We start from the raw sequence: 17,186 nt of genomic DNA on the forward strand, positions 1-17,186 counted from the left end.
ACTTTTTTTAAACGAAATTTTGGCCCCCTTTTTAATTTTTGTTTAGTTTTTGGGGGTTTTTTTCAAAAATAACTGGAAGCAGCTGTCTTAATCCCCTAATACTGGTTGTATATGGACATTGTCATGTGTGGCACACTGGCACTTCATTGAAGAGTTATAATGGCTACCAAACATGGGATGCACCTCAACTGCAGTAGACATGGTATCAGTGGTTAGGGATACAGTACTCTGAACATGGGTTGTTAGTGCCTAACATGCCTGCACAATGTGTGCATGGTTGGGTGTAGATGACAAGCTGGCCACAGGGATATACAGCACATCTCAACAAAGCCTAGGTACAAGTACAGTAGATTATGCATATCACGCTGCTCTGAACTGCAGATGTTGTAGTTGGTACATTCACCTGCAGGCTATCCACAATGCTAATGATCAAACATTAAAATACTGGAACAAGATCACATTCTCTTACACAGTTGGCCCTACTCTTTGGTGGCTGGGAACAAGATTATGTTCCCTTGCAGAGCAGCTCAGTGTTGGAGGTATTCCTCCCATCTAGAGCTCGCCTTTAGTAATCTACAGGATGGTTTAGTGAAGGACGCTCTGGCAGATTCCAGTGCATTTGTGATTTGGCTTTAATGGCCAGCAGCCACTGGCATCCAAACACTGTGATGGTACGACCTTGGATGGATGACAGAATTCCAAAATTTGCATGACCACTGCTGCAGACAAATATCATTACCTTCATTTCCCTGTGGCCCCAAGCTACAGATCCTGTGCAGCTTTCTTTCATACACCTGTATAATTTTCTGCCAACAAAATATGAATGCAAATATTTAACGTATGCCATAATTTGTATATCACTGGAATAATCATATATTCCATTGTGGATAGTACCTTGAACTCTACCTTCATGTCAGGCACAAACCCACTTACCAGACTCCATAGCACAGTAATCAACAGAACTATTACATAAATGCATACATTTTCTTAATTGTTGCAAACATCTTCACTACTGTGTGGTCTACAGTCACTAAGCCTAAGAAATATTCTTTTACGCACCTTAATCAGTAACCTGCTGTCTGGCACTCCTAAGACTGTGTACCTGTTAGCAGAACATTACTGCATAATGTTACATCTTCAGTTTTGTTAAATCTATTCATACTGAACACCACATTTTTGTGCCACTTTGTATGTCTTAAGCACCTGTTTGAGAGCTGAACCCAGACTGTTGTGTAATCACACTCAACAGCATTATTAAATACACCAATTTACATAACCAAAATGGACACATTGCAATTTGCTTGAATGATTATGACAGAGCACATGTACTTAATGCCAATACATAAACAAGAAAAAAAAAAAGCATATCAACTTGCCTTAACTGGACAAAAAATGTAAAGAAACAGTTGTTCAAATTATCTTATTACATTCATAATCAAAAGAACAGAAAACCTTAAAGAAAGAAAAGAGCCAGTATCCATTTATGCAAGCCATTATTTCCTAAGGCTTCCAAAAACCTGTAGAAAAAGAACAGAATTAAAAGGTATAAAACACATCAATGCATGCGGTCATTCATATGAGTCTTTAATATAATAAACAGAAAGGACTTGTTATGCACTGTCACAATATAGATCAGACAAAAATAAATGGTGTTATATGTTTTGCAGTTTAAGAGTAGCACCAGACAGAACCACTGCAAAACAGGTCTAGCATACAGAATATAAAGAAATACAATAAAACTATTCCACTGATCGACACATGTACCAGAGAAAAAGCAAACAGCAGAACAGCACCCCTTTCCCTTAGAAACTCTCCAAAAACAGTGTGCATGTACCACCCTAGTTACCTGTGACATTACTACTGGCTTAGCTATTTACTTTACCATACCTTATTTTGTTTACCAGCTACTTTACAGATTGTCACACCACATCTTGTACTACACCAGAATTAAATCACCCCAATCCACCCTTTTCAAAAATAGCAGCTTCTGAAGACAGGTTTCAGTGACCAGTAAACATCAAAAATGGCAGTCTCTGGTTCTGAAGTAGAGAAATCTAAACCAGAATCGAATAACTCTGCAGCGCCAAGGCTGCTGTGGAGGACGTATTCATTCACTGGCAAGCTGAATCCAGTTTGATGTTGACTGGCTTCTCCCTACTAATGATGTCATCTCTGGTGCTACAAAACAAAAGAAAACGACCATCCTGCTTAAGGAAATTTATGGCCCTGACAAATACAAAGCTAATACATTACAGCTAATGGAGGAATGCATAAGAAGAAAGCAGGCACAAAGAGATAAAGTCAGATTAGCAGTTCTAAAGTAGATGCAAGTAGACATTAATCAGCAATTTAAAAGTAAAACAGGCTGAACACAATCAATGATCTCTGTAGGCAGCACAACAAATTTTTGTTTTGTTTTAATTGCATCTTTTTTTCTATGTTGCATCCATAGCTAACCAACATACAATCATTATTCAGAGAGCAAAGACATTGGTTGTCTGATTGCTTGAACTGTGTCTGCTCTAACAAAAACAAAATGGAAGATTACTGAACATGGGGACTTGGTTGTATGAACAGCAATACACTAGTGCTTCTGGTCATGCTCAGATAAATACTGACTTGATCCTATAGTCATTACTCAGGAACCAAGGCCATTGTGTAAATTCTCACTCAGCATTACTAGAATATGGGAACACTCCACAGCAAGATGTTGGTCTATCACCGGCTTGCTAAAAATAAAAGGAAGTCTTACTTCTTCCTGGTTAATTCCAAGACAATACCACTGTGGGTCTCAGCTACTAAGCTGACAACCAAAAGTGAAAACAAACACAAAAACTGAATAAAAAAACGAAGCAGTTAGTCTCCCAGACACACTCCAACAGTATTCCCAGAATGATCGAAGGAGGCAGTGAAATAATAAAATCCTTTTATTAAGCGATAAAAACAGTGATAAAATAACTGGTAAGCGCTTTCGTTTAAAGTATTAAACTTCATCAGACACTATGTTCTTTACTTCACTTCCTTATATACTCAAGTAGTTCAAATTCAATGGATGAAAAAACTGCAAATCAATGAACCCACCACCATAGCCTGACAAAAAGGTACCACATACACAATAAAACCCAAAGAATTGTATAGGTGTATATATTTATGCTTTCTAATGGAAAAAAATAAAATACTGAATAAGCATTACTGAAAACGTATGTATAAAATAGGACTCTAAAGTGCTAAAGTTTTTTTTCTCTCCAATGCTTTTAACCTTAGCACTGGGGTAATGGAGCTACGCTCATTTATCCCCGGCCAACTGTCTGCCTGAAAACAGATTTACCATCTAACTTCTTTAGATTCTACCCCCATGGTTTTCTGTCATTAATTTCAACCTGATCAATGACTAAAAATCTAAACCAATGCTCTAAATTGCCACAAACATATTTAGCCAAGGCATTATTTAAGTTATGATTTCTTATAGCATAGTCATGTTCATAAATCTGTTGACTAAATTTCCTCACTGTTTTACTTATGTAAAAGGCTGGGCATGAGTCACACGATGCTAAATAAATCACTGCTTTTAAATTGCAGTTATATTTTCCCTTTATATGGTATGTAGAATTTCATAGCATAAAATTGTTTACTTGTTTTTTATGGCACCCTGCATATGCCTTGCAATTAAACATACCATGCATACTATGACTATTCATAAACTGTTCCTCCTTAAATAGGTCTTTTAAAATTCATTCCCTTTCTGTAGGTAATGATGGGTCTTTCACCTATTTGTTTTCTAATGTTAGAGTCATCTGTTAATATAGGCCTGTTCTTTTCAAATATGGACCTTAACTTTCTAAAATCTTCACTAAATGTAATTGTTAAAAATCTTGAAAAATCGAAGACTTCAGTACCACACTTTTGCATGTGTATAGTTATACCAGGCTCTACCATAGAATAAGCAATCTCTTCTTAGCGGGAAAGAGTGTGCAAATGTTTGGAATAAATGAAGGGTCGGCAATAAAACATGAACACAAGAGAATAAAGCTCAGTAAAGAATATGTCAGAAGACAAACATAAGATACCAGGATTTGCAAGCAGAAATGAGAGCCATGTGGATGAAAGATGCACAGACAGTTCTAATAGTAGGAGCAACAAAACTAATAAAAGAATTCACGCTAGTATTTAAATATGCTACCAATACATGTAAATCCCATATGATCTCTAGGAAGCGGCAATACTATGCATGTTGTAGATTCAGAGAAGAGTACGCTTGGCTAAAAACAAACACCACCATTTTCATGAACTATGTACCCTGACTTAGGAATGATTCCATTCCAGCCACAGTACTAGAAATCCAAAACACTTGGAAAAATGAAATCAAATCCGTAAATATAGGAGGAAATGTCTCAATCATCATGTTTAACAAAGAAAGTATCAGGATATAAACTATGTTTGTTTTTCCAACAGTTTTGAAACCGATGCAAGTGACAAGCCAGCACCATTTCTAATGTGACTGCTGCTTAAAGCTACACCACCCTCAAAACCTCTCCTAAATCTACCCTTTACCACCTGAAATGGCTATTTAATAGTTAATTACAGTTAACCCACTTTGCTGGCTGGCAAACAAATCTTACTTACCTTTAAAATCCCTTACATATGTAATTTCCAATGCAAAGTCTAAATTAACAGCATTCCAATTTAATTTAAATACAGTACTCAACATTACCAAACAGTGCTTTATTACAGTAATACGCATTAAATGATCAACTAGCCTTCTGCCATTGGAATTAAACAGTATGACAGCAACACCATTTTTATTAAAATTCTTGATAACACACTTGAGGAATGGGTACAAAGTGAAATTTAGTATACAACAAGCAAAAATGTAATAAGTCTCACAAAAGGCAAAACGACATACAGACAAAAAGTGGTATTTGTGTATTCGTAGTTAATGATGGGGTCATATTTACAATTAAACCTGCCAAAAAGTACCAAAAAGTAGGCCAAGATGTCAACATACTAGTGAAACATTAAATTAGATCAAACGGCTGTAATACTTAAATGTATGCATGAAATGGTCTCAGCACGTGGCTGTGGGGGTGTACACAGCAGCAGCTATAATACAAATGAAAGAAAACAGTGTTGGAAGAACATTCATTTTTCAGAGAATATTGTGAAGAACTGAAGCTGATTTTAAAATATAGGAAATCAAACACTGACTTGGTAGAGTACATTACAATATTATAAATATGTAAAGAATGAAGAGCAGATGAACACAGGATGCATCTGCACTACATGCCCGGCGTGCATATGTGTGCGTACACACATACAAATATACCTATATGTATAATTTAAATGCAAACTACACTGCAGACTATGCGCTCTGGATTACTGTCTTTTCAAAGGGATGCACTTTTTGGATTATAATACATGAATACTGGAGATTATTCATTAAAATAAAAGCAGCAATTTAACAATGAAACAGCTTGACTATTTATTATGCAGGCCTCAACCGCAATGAGCAGTTGACTCATGAAGCTACTTCACAAAGTGTAACACATTCAGTCATACATCATAGAAATCCACATGGGCACCTGACTCAAAATTATCCTGTAGCAGCAGGTTTACTAGTTTCTTTGATGAAACATGCTTGTCAACAAGCTGCCCTTTCTGATGCATATTAACCATTGCCTGACGACTTTCTTCATCTCCTGTTTCTTTGCAAGCTTGCATCATCATATCTGTTTCCATAGGACCTATGGTGAGAAAAAACAACTTCTTGATTTTCTCTCTAAATTAATAATTTGTCAGAATAAATCTTCAAAAGTGAACACTGCACATCAACTTATGCAAAAAAATTGTATAAAAGGAGTCACAATTACTAAAGACAAAGTATTAAATAAAGGACAACATGCAAAATATACAACAGTAAAATATCATCATAAAAATACTCAAACAGTTGTGCATGAGATACAGGCAGTACAATGTTCTACAAGTAGTATCTTAATAAAACATTCTGTATTTTTTTTATTAACACACTCACAATTCTACAGTATCCCTTGGTGATATCACTGTATATGGGGGGGGGTACATCCATAGACTTTGATGGATAGCACCCTGTGCAGGCACAGTGGTGCCTCCATTAAAGTCTAAAGACACCCCCCCACACTATCCCTATAGTGATGTCATGAAAGGTAAAATTCAGCTGAACTTTGTGACATTACATACGGCTAAGCATTTTCCCCCAAACATTTCTATACAATAAATTGGGAGTATGCTAGGGAAATGATCGGTGGGTGGAAAGGCAATGGAGGCACCATATGTCATACTGCAGAAAGGTAAGCAAGAAACATGAACAAACACTACAAAGATACAAGATACAGTTAACAGTCACATAGCATATGACTTGTGAAATATGTCAAAAGACAAAAGCATGCTATGTGATCTCTGCCAGAACACCTCCCTCCACAGCAGAGACCTAAGCAAACAGACTGCAGTACTTGTACTTCAGACATGGGAAATAATCACAGATTTAAATTTGGCATTTTAGATTTAATTAACAAGAATACCAAAGGTGGGGGTGAAAAGAAACTTAAGTTACAAGGAAGTTTGGTGGCAGCTATACCTTAATGCAGCTACTTCCCCAGGTCTTAATGAATTTATTTCTTGTAAACCCATCCTTGAATGGGACAATAGATAAATGAACCTGATTAGACCACATATTTATGGTTTCAACAGCGTCTTACAGTGTTGTAGAGTTTTAAATATATTTAAAATACTTATATTACAATACTATATACATTATATTTATTTATTTATTATGCATCACAACATTATATCCATTTTTATATTGATTATCAATTATTATTATCAACATTTTTAACATTGTTCAACAATTTTTAAAATTTTAATAATTTGATGTTGTCAAATTCAAAAAACTATTCAATAACATTGTTCCCCAGTCAGTTAGATACAATGTTCAATAACATACATCCATTACTTCTAACATGTACGAGGTATTCTCAGTTCATATGTATTCAGTATGATTAGGAAATGCATTTAAATGGGTTATAATTAGTTTTTTATATATTGTGTTTTTTATACATTACATTTTTCATTCAATATGTTTTTATGTATCAATTGTATCATCAATTACATTGCAAGTAAATATATATTGAGTCCAAGCCAGGTTATGGTTCAATAGTCCTTGCAGTGTCAGCAAGTGAATATTAATACTATATTTAGATAGTTCAATGAGATCGTCATTTGCAAGCAAAATTACATTACCCCTTTAAGGAATGAAATAAGTTCTATTTTGGCGCCAATTTAGAGTATTTAAATAATGAAGTGTTAGTGTGGAATTGTTCTGATGAAGCTCATAGGTATGAGTGAAAGTGCTTAACTTTTTTATTTTCAGTTTTGTGGGGGTTTTTTTGTGTTTTTCTACAATAAATTGTGCTCCGTTGGTGCATATGTGACTGGCACGCCTTTTCTTTCTACCGAGGTCGCCTTTCATTGGTTTCAAGGTGTACTAGACTCAGTATTTCATTCATGGTTTTAAACTTAGGATGAAAGCGCTTACAAGCTTTCACTACTGTTTTGAATAAAATGTTTGCCTGCAACTGGTGCAAGCCATCTTTTTGGATTCATATTATGTAATTAGCCAGGCTGCTAGGTTCAGGGTTTGAAGCGGAGGGTGCGGAATCTGGTTCTCCTACAGATACAACAGGGTAGGGGTCAAAGGCAGGTGCCATGGGGCCAACACTGACACTTCGCAAGAGGGGGTACCAGTGTTGGCGTGGCCAGTCTGGTGCAATCAATATTGCCCTTGGTTTGTCCTGTTTGATCTTTAGCAGTACTCTGGAGAGGAAAGGCATAAACTGATAGATTTTTCCAGCTGAAGGACAGAGCAGGGGGTACCAGTGTTACATGCGTGCCAGTCTGGTCTGGCTCAATCCCTTCCTGTGTTGTTTTTTGATTGATCTTTAGCAGTACTCTGGAGGAGGAAAGGCATAAACTGATAGTTTTTTCCAGCTGAAGAACAGAGCATCCACTTTCCAAGCTTGTTTTTGGGGAGCTCTTGTGCAAAATTTGCCCAAATGGTAGTTCTGGGGGGAGGCAAACAAGTCTATATCTGGGCTCCCCCATTTGTCAACATGTTGAAAATCTTTGGTTCCAGTTTCCACTAATGTGGGTCCATGAGGTTTCGGCTTAGTCCGTCTGTCAGTGTATTTAGTTTTCCTGGCAGGAATTGAGCTTGCAGAGACACTTGGTAGCTCAAGGCTGTGTTCAACAATGCCATGGCTAGTCTGCAGAGGGGGTAAGAATGGGTACCCCCCCGCTTGTTTATGTACCACACAACAGTGGCGTTGTCCGTCTTTACCATTATTTGTCCTGGAAGAATATGGTCCTTGAAGGTTGTCAGAGCATTCTGTACAGCTAACATTTCTTTTTGATAGATATGCAGGTGCATTTGACTTGGGTTCCATTTGCCCTGAATGCACCATTTGCCCTGAATGCACTTCCCTGCCAGGTGAGCTCCCATGCATAGTCTGATTAGTCTTTTGTTAGGGTTTGGGTGGTAGGGGGGAGAGTGAATGGTAGTCCCTTGTTTTGGTGGCAAGCCTCTGCCAACCAAAGAAACTCTAGGCATAGGCAAGGTATGACAGGAATCATTGCTTCCAGATTCTGAGAATGTTGACACCATAGGCTTTTTAGATACCACTGTAGTTCCCTCATATGCAGTCTTGCATGTGGAATTAAAAGAATGCATGAGGCCATGAACCACAAGGCTTGCAGTATTTGCCTTGCAGATAGCACGGTTTTCGTGGCCACTAGTTTGAAGTAGGTTGTCAAATGAATTTGTTTCTCTGGCATGAGGAAAGCCATCTGGGAAGTTGCATTCAAGCTTGCTCCCAGGAATATAATTTGTTGACAGTACCAGGTATGATTTCTTTTCGTTTATGGTGTAGCCCAGACAAGTTAACACCCTTTGTACAAAGGCCAGATGATTCAAAAGTATGTCCTGGCTTTCTGCCTGAATTAGACAATCATCCAGGTATGGGTATATTTGAATATTTCTTTGCCTGTAAAATGCAATAACTGGAGCCAGGCACTTTGTGAATACCCTGAGCACAGTAGATGAGCCAAAGGGCAGTGCAGAAAACTGATAATGCGTGTAGCCTGCTTTGAAGCGAATGTATCTTCTGCAAGATTCCCTGATTGGGATGTGCAGGTATGCTTCCTTTAAATCGAGTGTTGCCAACCAGGCATCTTTTCCTAGCATAGGAAGCAACTGCTGAAGAGTCAGCATCTTGAATTTTGGAATCGCTAAAAAGGTGTTTAGAGTAGACAGGTCCAGGATAGGACGCCATGAATTGTCTTTTCTGAGTACCAGGAAAAGTCTTGAGTAGAAACCTTGTCCAGTTTCCTCTTCTGGTACAGTTTGAATAGCCTTTATGCTTAAAAGAGACAGTACTTGCTTTTGAGCCTCTGCCCACTGATTTGGGAGGAGATCTGGTCAACCGTTTGGGGTTGGTAATGTGTGGAAGTGAAATCTTTATCCTTGGGACACCATGTTTAAAACCCATTTGTCCTGGGTAATGAGCTCCCAGTTTTTTGCATGTAGGGCAATCTTTCCCCCCAAAGGGGCAGTCAGTTGAGAAGTGCTTGGAAGTTTTAAAATGAAGTCATTGAGACAGTTTACCATGGGGGTAAGTTGTACTACTCCCAGATTTGGAAGAGGGGGCCTCCCACTGCTTAGTCCTGTGCGTACCCTGGGACTGAAGCCTGGGTGTTCTGCTGGATCTGGGTTTGGACTGGGAAGGCCTGAAGAGGCAGGAAAGTACCAGTTCTCAGAATGCCAATGCCTACTAAATCTTGGAGATTGTACTTGTAAGAAATATTTAACAAGTTGCATAGATTTAGCTTTTTCCTCCATCTTTTTAAGAACTTATTTTGCCTTACTGCCAAACAGGCGGTCTTGATTTAAGGGAGCATCCAGTAATTTAGTTTTAACATGATCTGCAAGATTGCTCCTTAAGTCAAGCATGCCTTCTAAGTACAGACCCAGTGACAGCAGCCCTGCAAAATGCCTCTAGTGAATCAAAACCACATTGCAAAGTATTTTCCAACTTGTTCAGCAGAATGCATTAAATCCTGTAAATCCTTATTTTCAGCACAATCAGGAATAGGGTTCATAGGTTCATACTAGGCTAACTGCCCTTGCGAGCCATTTTAAGCCTAGCCAGTTATCCCCCTGTGAGATTCAAACCCTGTACCATGCGTTTGTAAGGCAAACACCTTAACCATTAGGCCACCCTCCCTTAAAGGTAGACCTGCAGTTGGATGTCTCATCCCTAAAGGAGCATGTTCATAGGTTAGTACTAGGCTAATTGCCCCTTGTGGGCCATTTTAAGCCTAGCCAATTACCCTATGTGAGAATCAAACCCTGCACCTTGTGTTTGCCAGGTAAACACCTTAACCATTATGCCATCCTCCCACCCTTTCAACATCATTTTCTGTTTAAGCAATCCAATAATATGCTGCTGATACTTTAACATATGAAACTGTCAGTTTAAGGCCCTAATGGCCAAAGTTGCAAAAGTGCATACCTTCTTACCCCATCTATCCAGCGCCCTGGAGTCTCTATCAGAGGGGGTAGGATTTTGGCAGTAGTAGCTTTGATGCCCTTGGGACCCTGTGAAATGGTCTCAGGATCCACAGTAGGATTTTTGAAAAGGAACTTGAGAGAATCAGGAACCCTGTAATATCTATCAGGTTTTCTGGGAGCAGGAGGTAGTCAGGGGCCAAACTAGATTCCGAAAAGGCATCATCAACAATGTCTAGTACAGGAGGGATAGCTAAAGGCCTGTGCTGGGGCAGGAGTAAGAAATCCATAAGCCTCTTATCAGAGAAATCCTGACTTTCCCAACGAAAATGCTCCCTAAGAGTATGCAAGGTTTCACCAAAAGAGAAATCCTCCGGGTGAGGAGCAGAGGGAATAGAGTCCACAGCATCAGAATCCTCATAGGTAGATAAAGGTAAATCCTGGTCATCAGAGGAAACAGAAATTTCAGAATCCTGGTCAGAAGTATCATAAGCAAACTCTTGTCCTAGGTCTCTTAGAGGGTGAAGTTTGGCTTCCCCCAATTAAAGTAATACGGTCTTCAGCCATTCTTATTTGTTTTTTAGGCACAGAGGCTTGACCATGCGGTCTGGGCATCAGTTTTCTAGGCATGGTTCATGTTTTAGGCCTTAAAGAAGAAGATGGCTTTGGTTTAATATGCAAGTCAGTAGGCCTGAATACACCCTCAGAAGCTGGTGTCTGCACAGCGGCTACGGACCCATCCAAAGTAGAGACATCCGCAGGTTCCACAATTGAAGCATCTCATGGCATACCGGACTCCGAATGGGTCTCAGTAGAGGCCTGCGAATCCGAAGGTATCAGGTGCTGTGAAAGCGCCTCACTGAGTACCGGCGACTGGCTTAGAAGCGTTGTTGGTAGCTTTGGACCTAGGCGGCCTGTCTGTCTTTATCTTTGCATTTTTTCGGAATGTCGGTAGTCGGATGGCTTACCGAAGACATATCTGGATAATTCAACCGAACACCAAAATATTTAGAAGCGAAAATATGCAGACGACAGATAGTTTGTGGTTTAAATAAGGCACAAAAGTGACAGCGAAGTATGTCGTGGTCAGGGCCTAGGCAAGGAATACAGTACGAATGAAAATCTTTATGAGGTATTTGTTTTCCACAAGAAATGCATTTATTTACTTTTACTGACATCGGTTTAGAGCAAGAAAAAGTTTCCTCAATGGGGTACTTAACTTTTAGTTGAATACTTCGGTTCTGAAACTCGAAAACGAAAATTTCAGGATTCAGCCGACCAGCACTTGTGAACGGCTTCTGCTTCAGGCACCGCACTGCAAGAAAGATTGATGTAATGGCGTCGGCTGCATCTTTTATACCCCTGACGACCTGATGTCATGGAAGAAGAGACAGCAACCGACACAGGACCCAAGACTTATCAGGCCGACTGAGGGCTACTGCAAGCAGATACCCCAAATGTGATGACTGCAACAGTGAATCACGAACATCAGGTTTAATAGAGACCTTATCATTCAGGCCTCTACCTTTGCTAGCTCTCATCCTAATAATCCACTTCAACTCTGATGTTTCCACCTTATTTCTAATATCTCCTCCCAGTTCATTAGGTTGTATTATGGGAAGGGAAGATTGTGAAAGGCTCTAGGCTGGAGCACTGAATTGGTTTGTTTGGATATAAGCAGGGGCTGTAAGGACCAATTTGTCATATCAGACGAAAAGTAATGAAGTCGTCTGTTATGCTGAATACACAACTTTTATTTTATTAATGCAGAAATACTTTCAGTGAAATCACTGAGTATTCTGTGCAGGAGTTTTTGGTTCATTAAAGATATCCTCATCTGTTTTCCTAAAAATATTGTTAACTGCGTCATAGTTTAAATATACATAATTGTACCTTTGATTCAACTCTGCATTGGCACAAACAATGGAGCAACTCTTTGTCCTTGCTTGGATATTGGAGGGGATCGTAAGAATTAGATAGTTTGGTCTACAGATGTTTTTGGACCAGGAGACAAGTGAATTTCTCTTTGCTGTTTTCTCTTTGCTGTTCTTTTAAGAGCACTAGAAGTGTAGAACACCAAATGATTCAGTTTACTTGATTTCATTTCAAGCTGCTATAGTCAGTGGGTTGGGAGCATGTTTTACCCAAAAAGTTTTTTTTTTGTTATGTAAATAGTTCATCTCATGAGCGGACACAAGCGAGTGGAGTTAGTTGGTCACTGCTTTTTCAAAAGAAATGCTACGAGTTCTGTATTTCTCCCGATTGCCTTTTGGTCCTATGCATGAGTGCGTGTGTGTACCTTCTGTGGAAGGTTGGGCGCCAGGCTGGCAACTCGACACCGTAAAACTCCACTACCAATCAAGAGCGGACAGGTGATCCACTGTGGCAACCCCTAACCGGGAAAAACAAAAAGAAGCATTTCCATTACTATAACCGTGTGCATATCAGTCTGTTGTGAAACATGTTTGGCTAGTGCATTAGTGTAGATTACATTATTAATGCTGTATATGTGTTCCCTGATGCGATCACGTAACCTGTTTTACCTATATAAAAAGATAGGCAGGTCTGACAATATGCCGGGCTGGCAACTCGACAATGTAAAACTCCACTGCCAATCATGAGTGGACAGGTGATCCATTGTGGTGACCCCTAACTGGGAAAATCCGAAAGAATTTCCATTACCATAAACGTGTGCATATCAGTCTGTTGTGAAACATGTTTGGCTAGTGCATTAGTGTGTATTACATTATTAATGCTGTATATGTGTTCCCTGATGCAATCACGTAACCTGTTTTACCTATATAAAAAGATAGGCAGGTTTGACAATATGTTAAATATACTAGGTGGCAAGTGTTACAGTCTGCTGTAACTTTAAATTCAAGTTGTTTTCCTGTATCGGGATGTGGAAACCTCCCAGTGGTGTCTATATATCCATACCAGTTATACTTGGAATAGGGGGCGAGTCCCAAAATTCAAAGTTGCATTGAGGGGTCTCTCTCTCAATTTCTTGGACAGCACAGCATTCTCCTTACAGATCTTTTATTTTTAAACACAAAATTAGGTTTGTGGTTGACTATAGAACGGACCTCAGGGTCTGTAGATATCTGCCAATGTTTTCTTAGGACTTCCTCCACTTGTCTAACATTAATAGAGTACACCAGTGGTACTCTTACCTGTACTGGGGGTCCTGTGTCAGACCGTTGTATCCCAGGGGCCAGCTGAAAAATATGGTTTACCTTGGGTGGTTCTCAACTCTGGAACTCTCTTCAGAATGCTGTCTACCTCTTGAATGTTATATCTCCTTTCCTTAAACCATGTAGGTTTTTACCCCAAAAGTCTTTTCATTCAGAGTAACCCAACTATCCTTTCTGTAGGTGATTTGTGAAAAATACATCCCAACATCAATACAAGCAATACTATTGAAGAGGGCTGTAAGTTCCCTACTAACAGTCACAGAATCCTTGCGGATGACAATTTGTACCAACATGAATAAAATGGATCCATAATTTTTTATATTAAGGCGTTCCAAGGCTCGTCTCATCTTCTATTTTTGCTCCTGGCAATCATAACACTATTCAATGTTCATTACCTTCTCTGCAAATATAACTATCAGTTCCTCTTCTTACCTTCACAAGAAATGAACAACTGATCAGAAGTTCTGAAATATTTTGTTGTGTCAATATAGTACCAGTCTTGTCTGTGGACATCTAAGGTATGGACCATATTCTTCCTTCATGTTTAGGTTCTGGAATGAAGAGAGGAAGATAAATGGTGCAGCTTAAAGTAAACTGGGATACCACTTAATGTATAAAAGGACTAGTTCTCAAAGAAATCCTTCACTGTGGAAAATAAGATCAGGCTGATCCCGCCATAAGAGCTCTAACTCAGACACTGTTCTTCCATGTTAAGAAGCTCAAGTCAGCCTGATGAGCTGGTTATTTCAACAAGGAGCCACTGATCTTCTTAGAGGCCCTTATGCAGCACCTCTTTCAAACACATTTTCAGAAGAAAATGCACTGAAAAAGGGGGTCTATGGGAAGATGTACTGAAATGGCTAAAAAGGCAGTCAACAGGATAGTAACTCACACGAAAACTGTAAAACCAGAGAAACACTAGCCCTGAATGGGTGCTGGTTTTGTTGGCTCCACCTAGAAAACCTTTTCCTTGTATAGCATTTTCTAGATGCAGGCTGTCTTTCTTCCTTTTTTAAATTTCTCCAAGCCTTTTGGGTTTCTAACACCATGAAGGAATGGACCCCATTCCCAAGTCAAAGTACAACTTAAGTTCATGAAATTAGTATTGTTTCAATATTTGATGTTAGCCAGAAGTTCTCTTTACAGCACCTGCAATGTGCCCAGTAATGACTCCTGCAAATCGTACAGAGTTACATGTATTGATAGTAACATATCTAAATAGGATTGTAGATTCTACCTGTTGTTCCTACTACTATCCATTAATACCTGCTGTATGTCCTCAGAAAACAGATGTGTAAAAGGTAGTGATGCCCTATCACTCAGTTGGAGTTCAGGGGTCAGGATGTATCAAATACCCCTGTTCTTGTGAATAAATCAAGTCTGTGATGAAGCTTGTAGTAGTTGTCCCTGGCCAACTCCAAAAGGGAGAACTGCTGCTGCTTCAGCCAGAAGGGTGTCATCACAATGATCTTTTGAGATTCCTTCAGAACTACCCTGGATATTACTGGGAAAGGGTAGAAAAGCATACAGGAACATTCCTGTCCAAGGAAAAAAAAGACATCTGTTTTCCAGGCATTCTTGCATGGAGTCCTGGAGCAACATTTTACAAAACGATTACTGTGCATGGAGACAAAGATCTACTTGAAGTGCTCCTCAAAGATGGATCAGTTCTTGGAAGATCCCATGATTTAGTTTACATCCGTGAGGCTCTTTCCTGATCCTGCTCAGCTGGTCTGCCATGCACTTTTGCTTTGATGGTATGTGAGCTGCCTGCAGAGTAAGTGTGTGCTGAAAAGCTGTATCCTGGGCTACCATGGCTAGGCTGCACAAGGATAAGATCCAGTTTCCCCTTGCTTATTTATGTACCACATCACTGTGGTATGGTCAGTAAACAACTGAAGTGGTTCTGGAGACCACAGATGACAGAGAGGGATGAGAACATTTATAAGTGCCAATATCTCTTATGTTTGTGAGCTTAGTCTGCACCTTCTGTTCTACAGATCCTGCACTTTTATCCCCTTAAACTATGTGCCCTCAAAACAGGTGTTTATTGAGACCCACTTTGCTGGAGCTAGAAGGGAGAATGGGTGACTTGGATTCTGACAAATTTGGTCTCGCCACCAAAAAATGTCCCTTTACACAAACCTCAACACTAACCAGTAATGTCAGGGGATGTTGATGTTGGGACCATATAGACTTCAGGTACTACTGGATTTTTATTATGTGGTGCCTTGCAAGAGGAATTATAAGCAATATAATAATATAACCAAACATACTCAAAACAACTCTCACTAACATAACAGCAAAAGACAACACCACTATACACCCAACAGAACACACCAAATTGCTAGGAGTGGAAATAAACTAAAATTTGACATTCACATATCCATGACCATAAAAAAAGAAGTCCACAAAAAACTAGGAGCGTTATACAGAAATAAACTTCTCACCAAAGCAGCAAAGATTTCAGTAGCAAATTCACACCTTATCTCCACCCTACTTTATGCCTCTCCAATATATACCAACCTAAGGCAATGAGATCTAAACAAGCTCAAGACCTGCTACAACAAAATCGCCAAATTCGCCACAGGGGCATCCTTCCATAGTCACCACCGTCTCTCACTTGCTGAACTGGGCTGGCTTAACTCCCTCACCTCCTTCAATGGTATCAACTCACACTCGCTCAAACTAGTAAATCATCCATTAGAGGAGTTGCCATGGGCACTAAAATGGCCCCAGATTTTGCAAATGCAGTACTGAGTGAATGGGAATTAGATACCCTTGTACACCTCCCTGGTTTTGAACTTATTGCAGTTTTATTGACAACATATTTTTTGCTTGGAAGGGCTCTGACAAGCAGCTTGAGTTATTTATTAATTCCTTGTCTGAGAGTATTGGATTCCTTCAATTTGTTTTAACAGGGAAGGGTCCCACTGTCTTTTTTTTTTTTTTTTTTTTTTTAGATACCACCTTATCCATCGAAAAAACTTCTGGTGTCCTCTCTCCCAACATTTTTAGGAAGAAAACGTATAGAAATAGCTATTTGGACTACAACAGTCAACACCCTTGGTTCATGAAGAGGAACGTAGTAAAAGAACAGTTTTTTGTTAGATTATCCAGATTAAGAAGTGATGATACTATTTTTGAAACTGAATGCGATATTTTATCTTTGCTCTTCATGCAGAAAAATTATCCTTTTCATTTAGTTAACAGTATCAGGAATGATATTAGATGTAACAGGCACAGTAGATTTAAACCTATTTTAAGATATGGTTTTGTACCTTACAGAAACAGTTCTACTGATTAGGACGACAGTTGGTCATCTAGTTTTGCTTTACCTATTAGCAGGGATACACAAAACATCAGGAGTATATTGACTAATAATTGGAGAATTTTTA

The 17,186-nt window shown here is 39.1% G+C and overlaps 2 protein-coding genes across 2 annotated transcripts in view; both read right to left on the reverse strand.

The window, feature by feature from the left end:
* The window catches only part of LOC122810122 (casein kinase II subunit alpha'), a 1,273,718-nt gene that overhangs the window by 839,013 nt on the left and 417,519 nt on the right, over window positions 1-17,186 (reverse strand). The window lies entirely within an intron of this gene.
* Window positions 4,783-17,186, reverse strand: part of SPR (sepiapterin reductase) — a 274,758-nt gene continuing 262,354 nt past the window's right edge. The window contains exon 3 of the mRNA XM_044081654.1: window positions 4,783-5,741. Within this exon, the coding sequence (XP_043937589.1) occupies window positions 5,551-5,741 (191 nt within the window). The 3' untranslated portion in view covers window positions 4,783-5,550. The remainder of the gene's footprint in view (window positions 5,742-17,186) is intronic.

Source organism: Protopterus annectens, chromosome 8.part1 (genome assembly GCF_019279795.1).
Source record: "Protopterus annectens isolate FY-2018-M chromosome 8.part1, PAN1.0, whole genome shotgun sequence".
In the NCBI taxonomy this organism is placed as follows: domain Eukaryota; kingdom Metazoa; phylum Chordata; order Ceratodontiformes; family Protopteridae; genus Protopterus; species Protopterus annectens.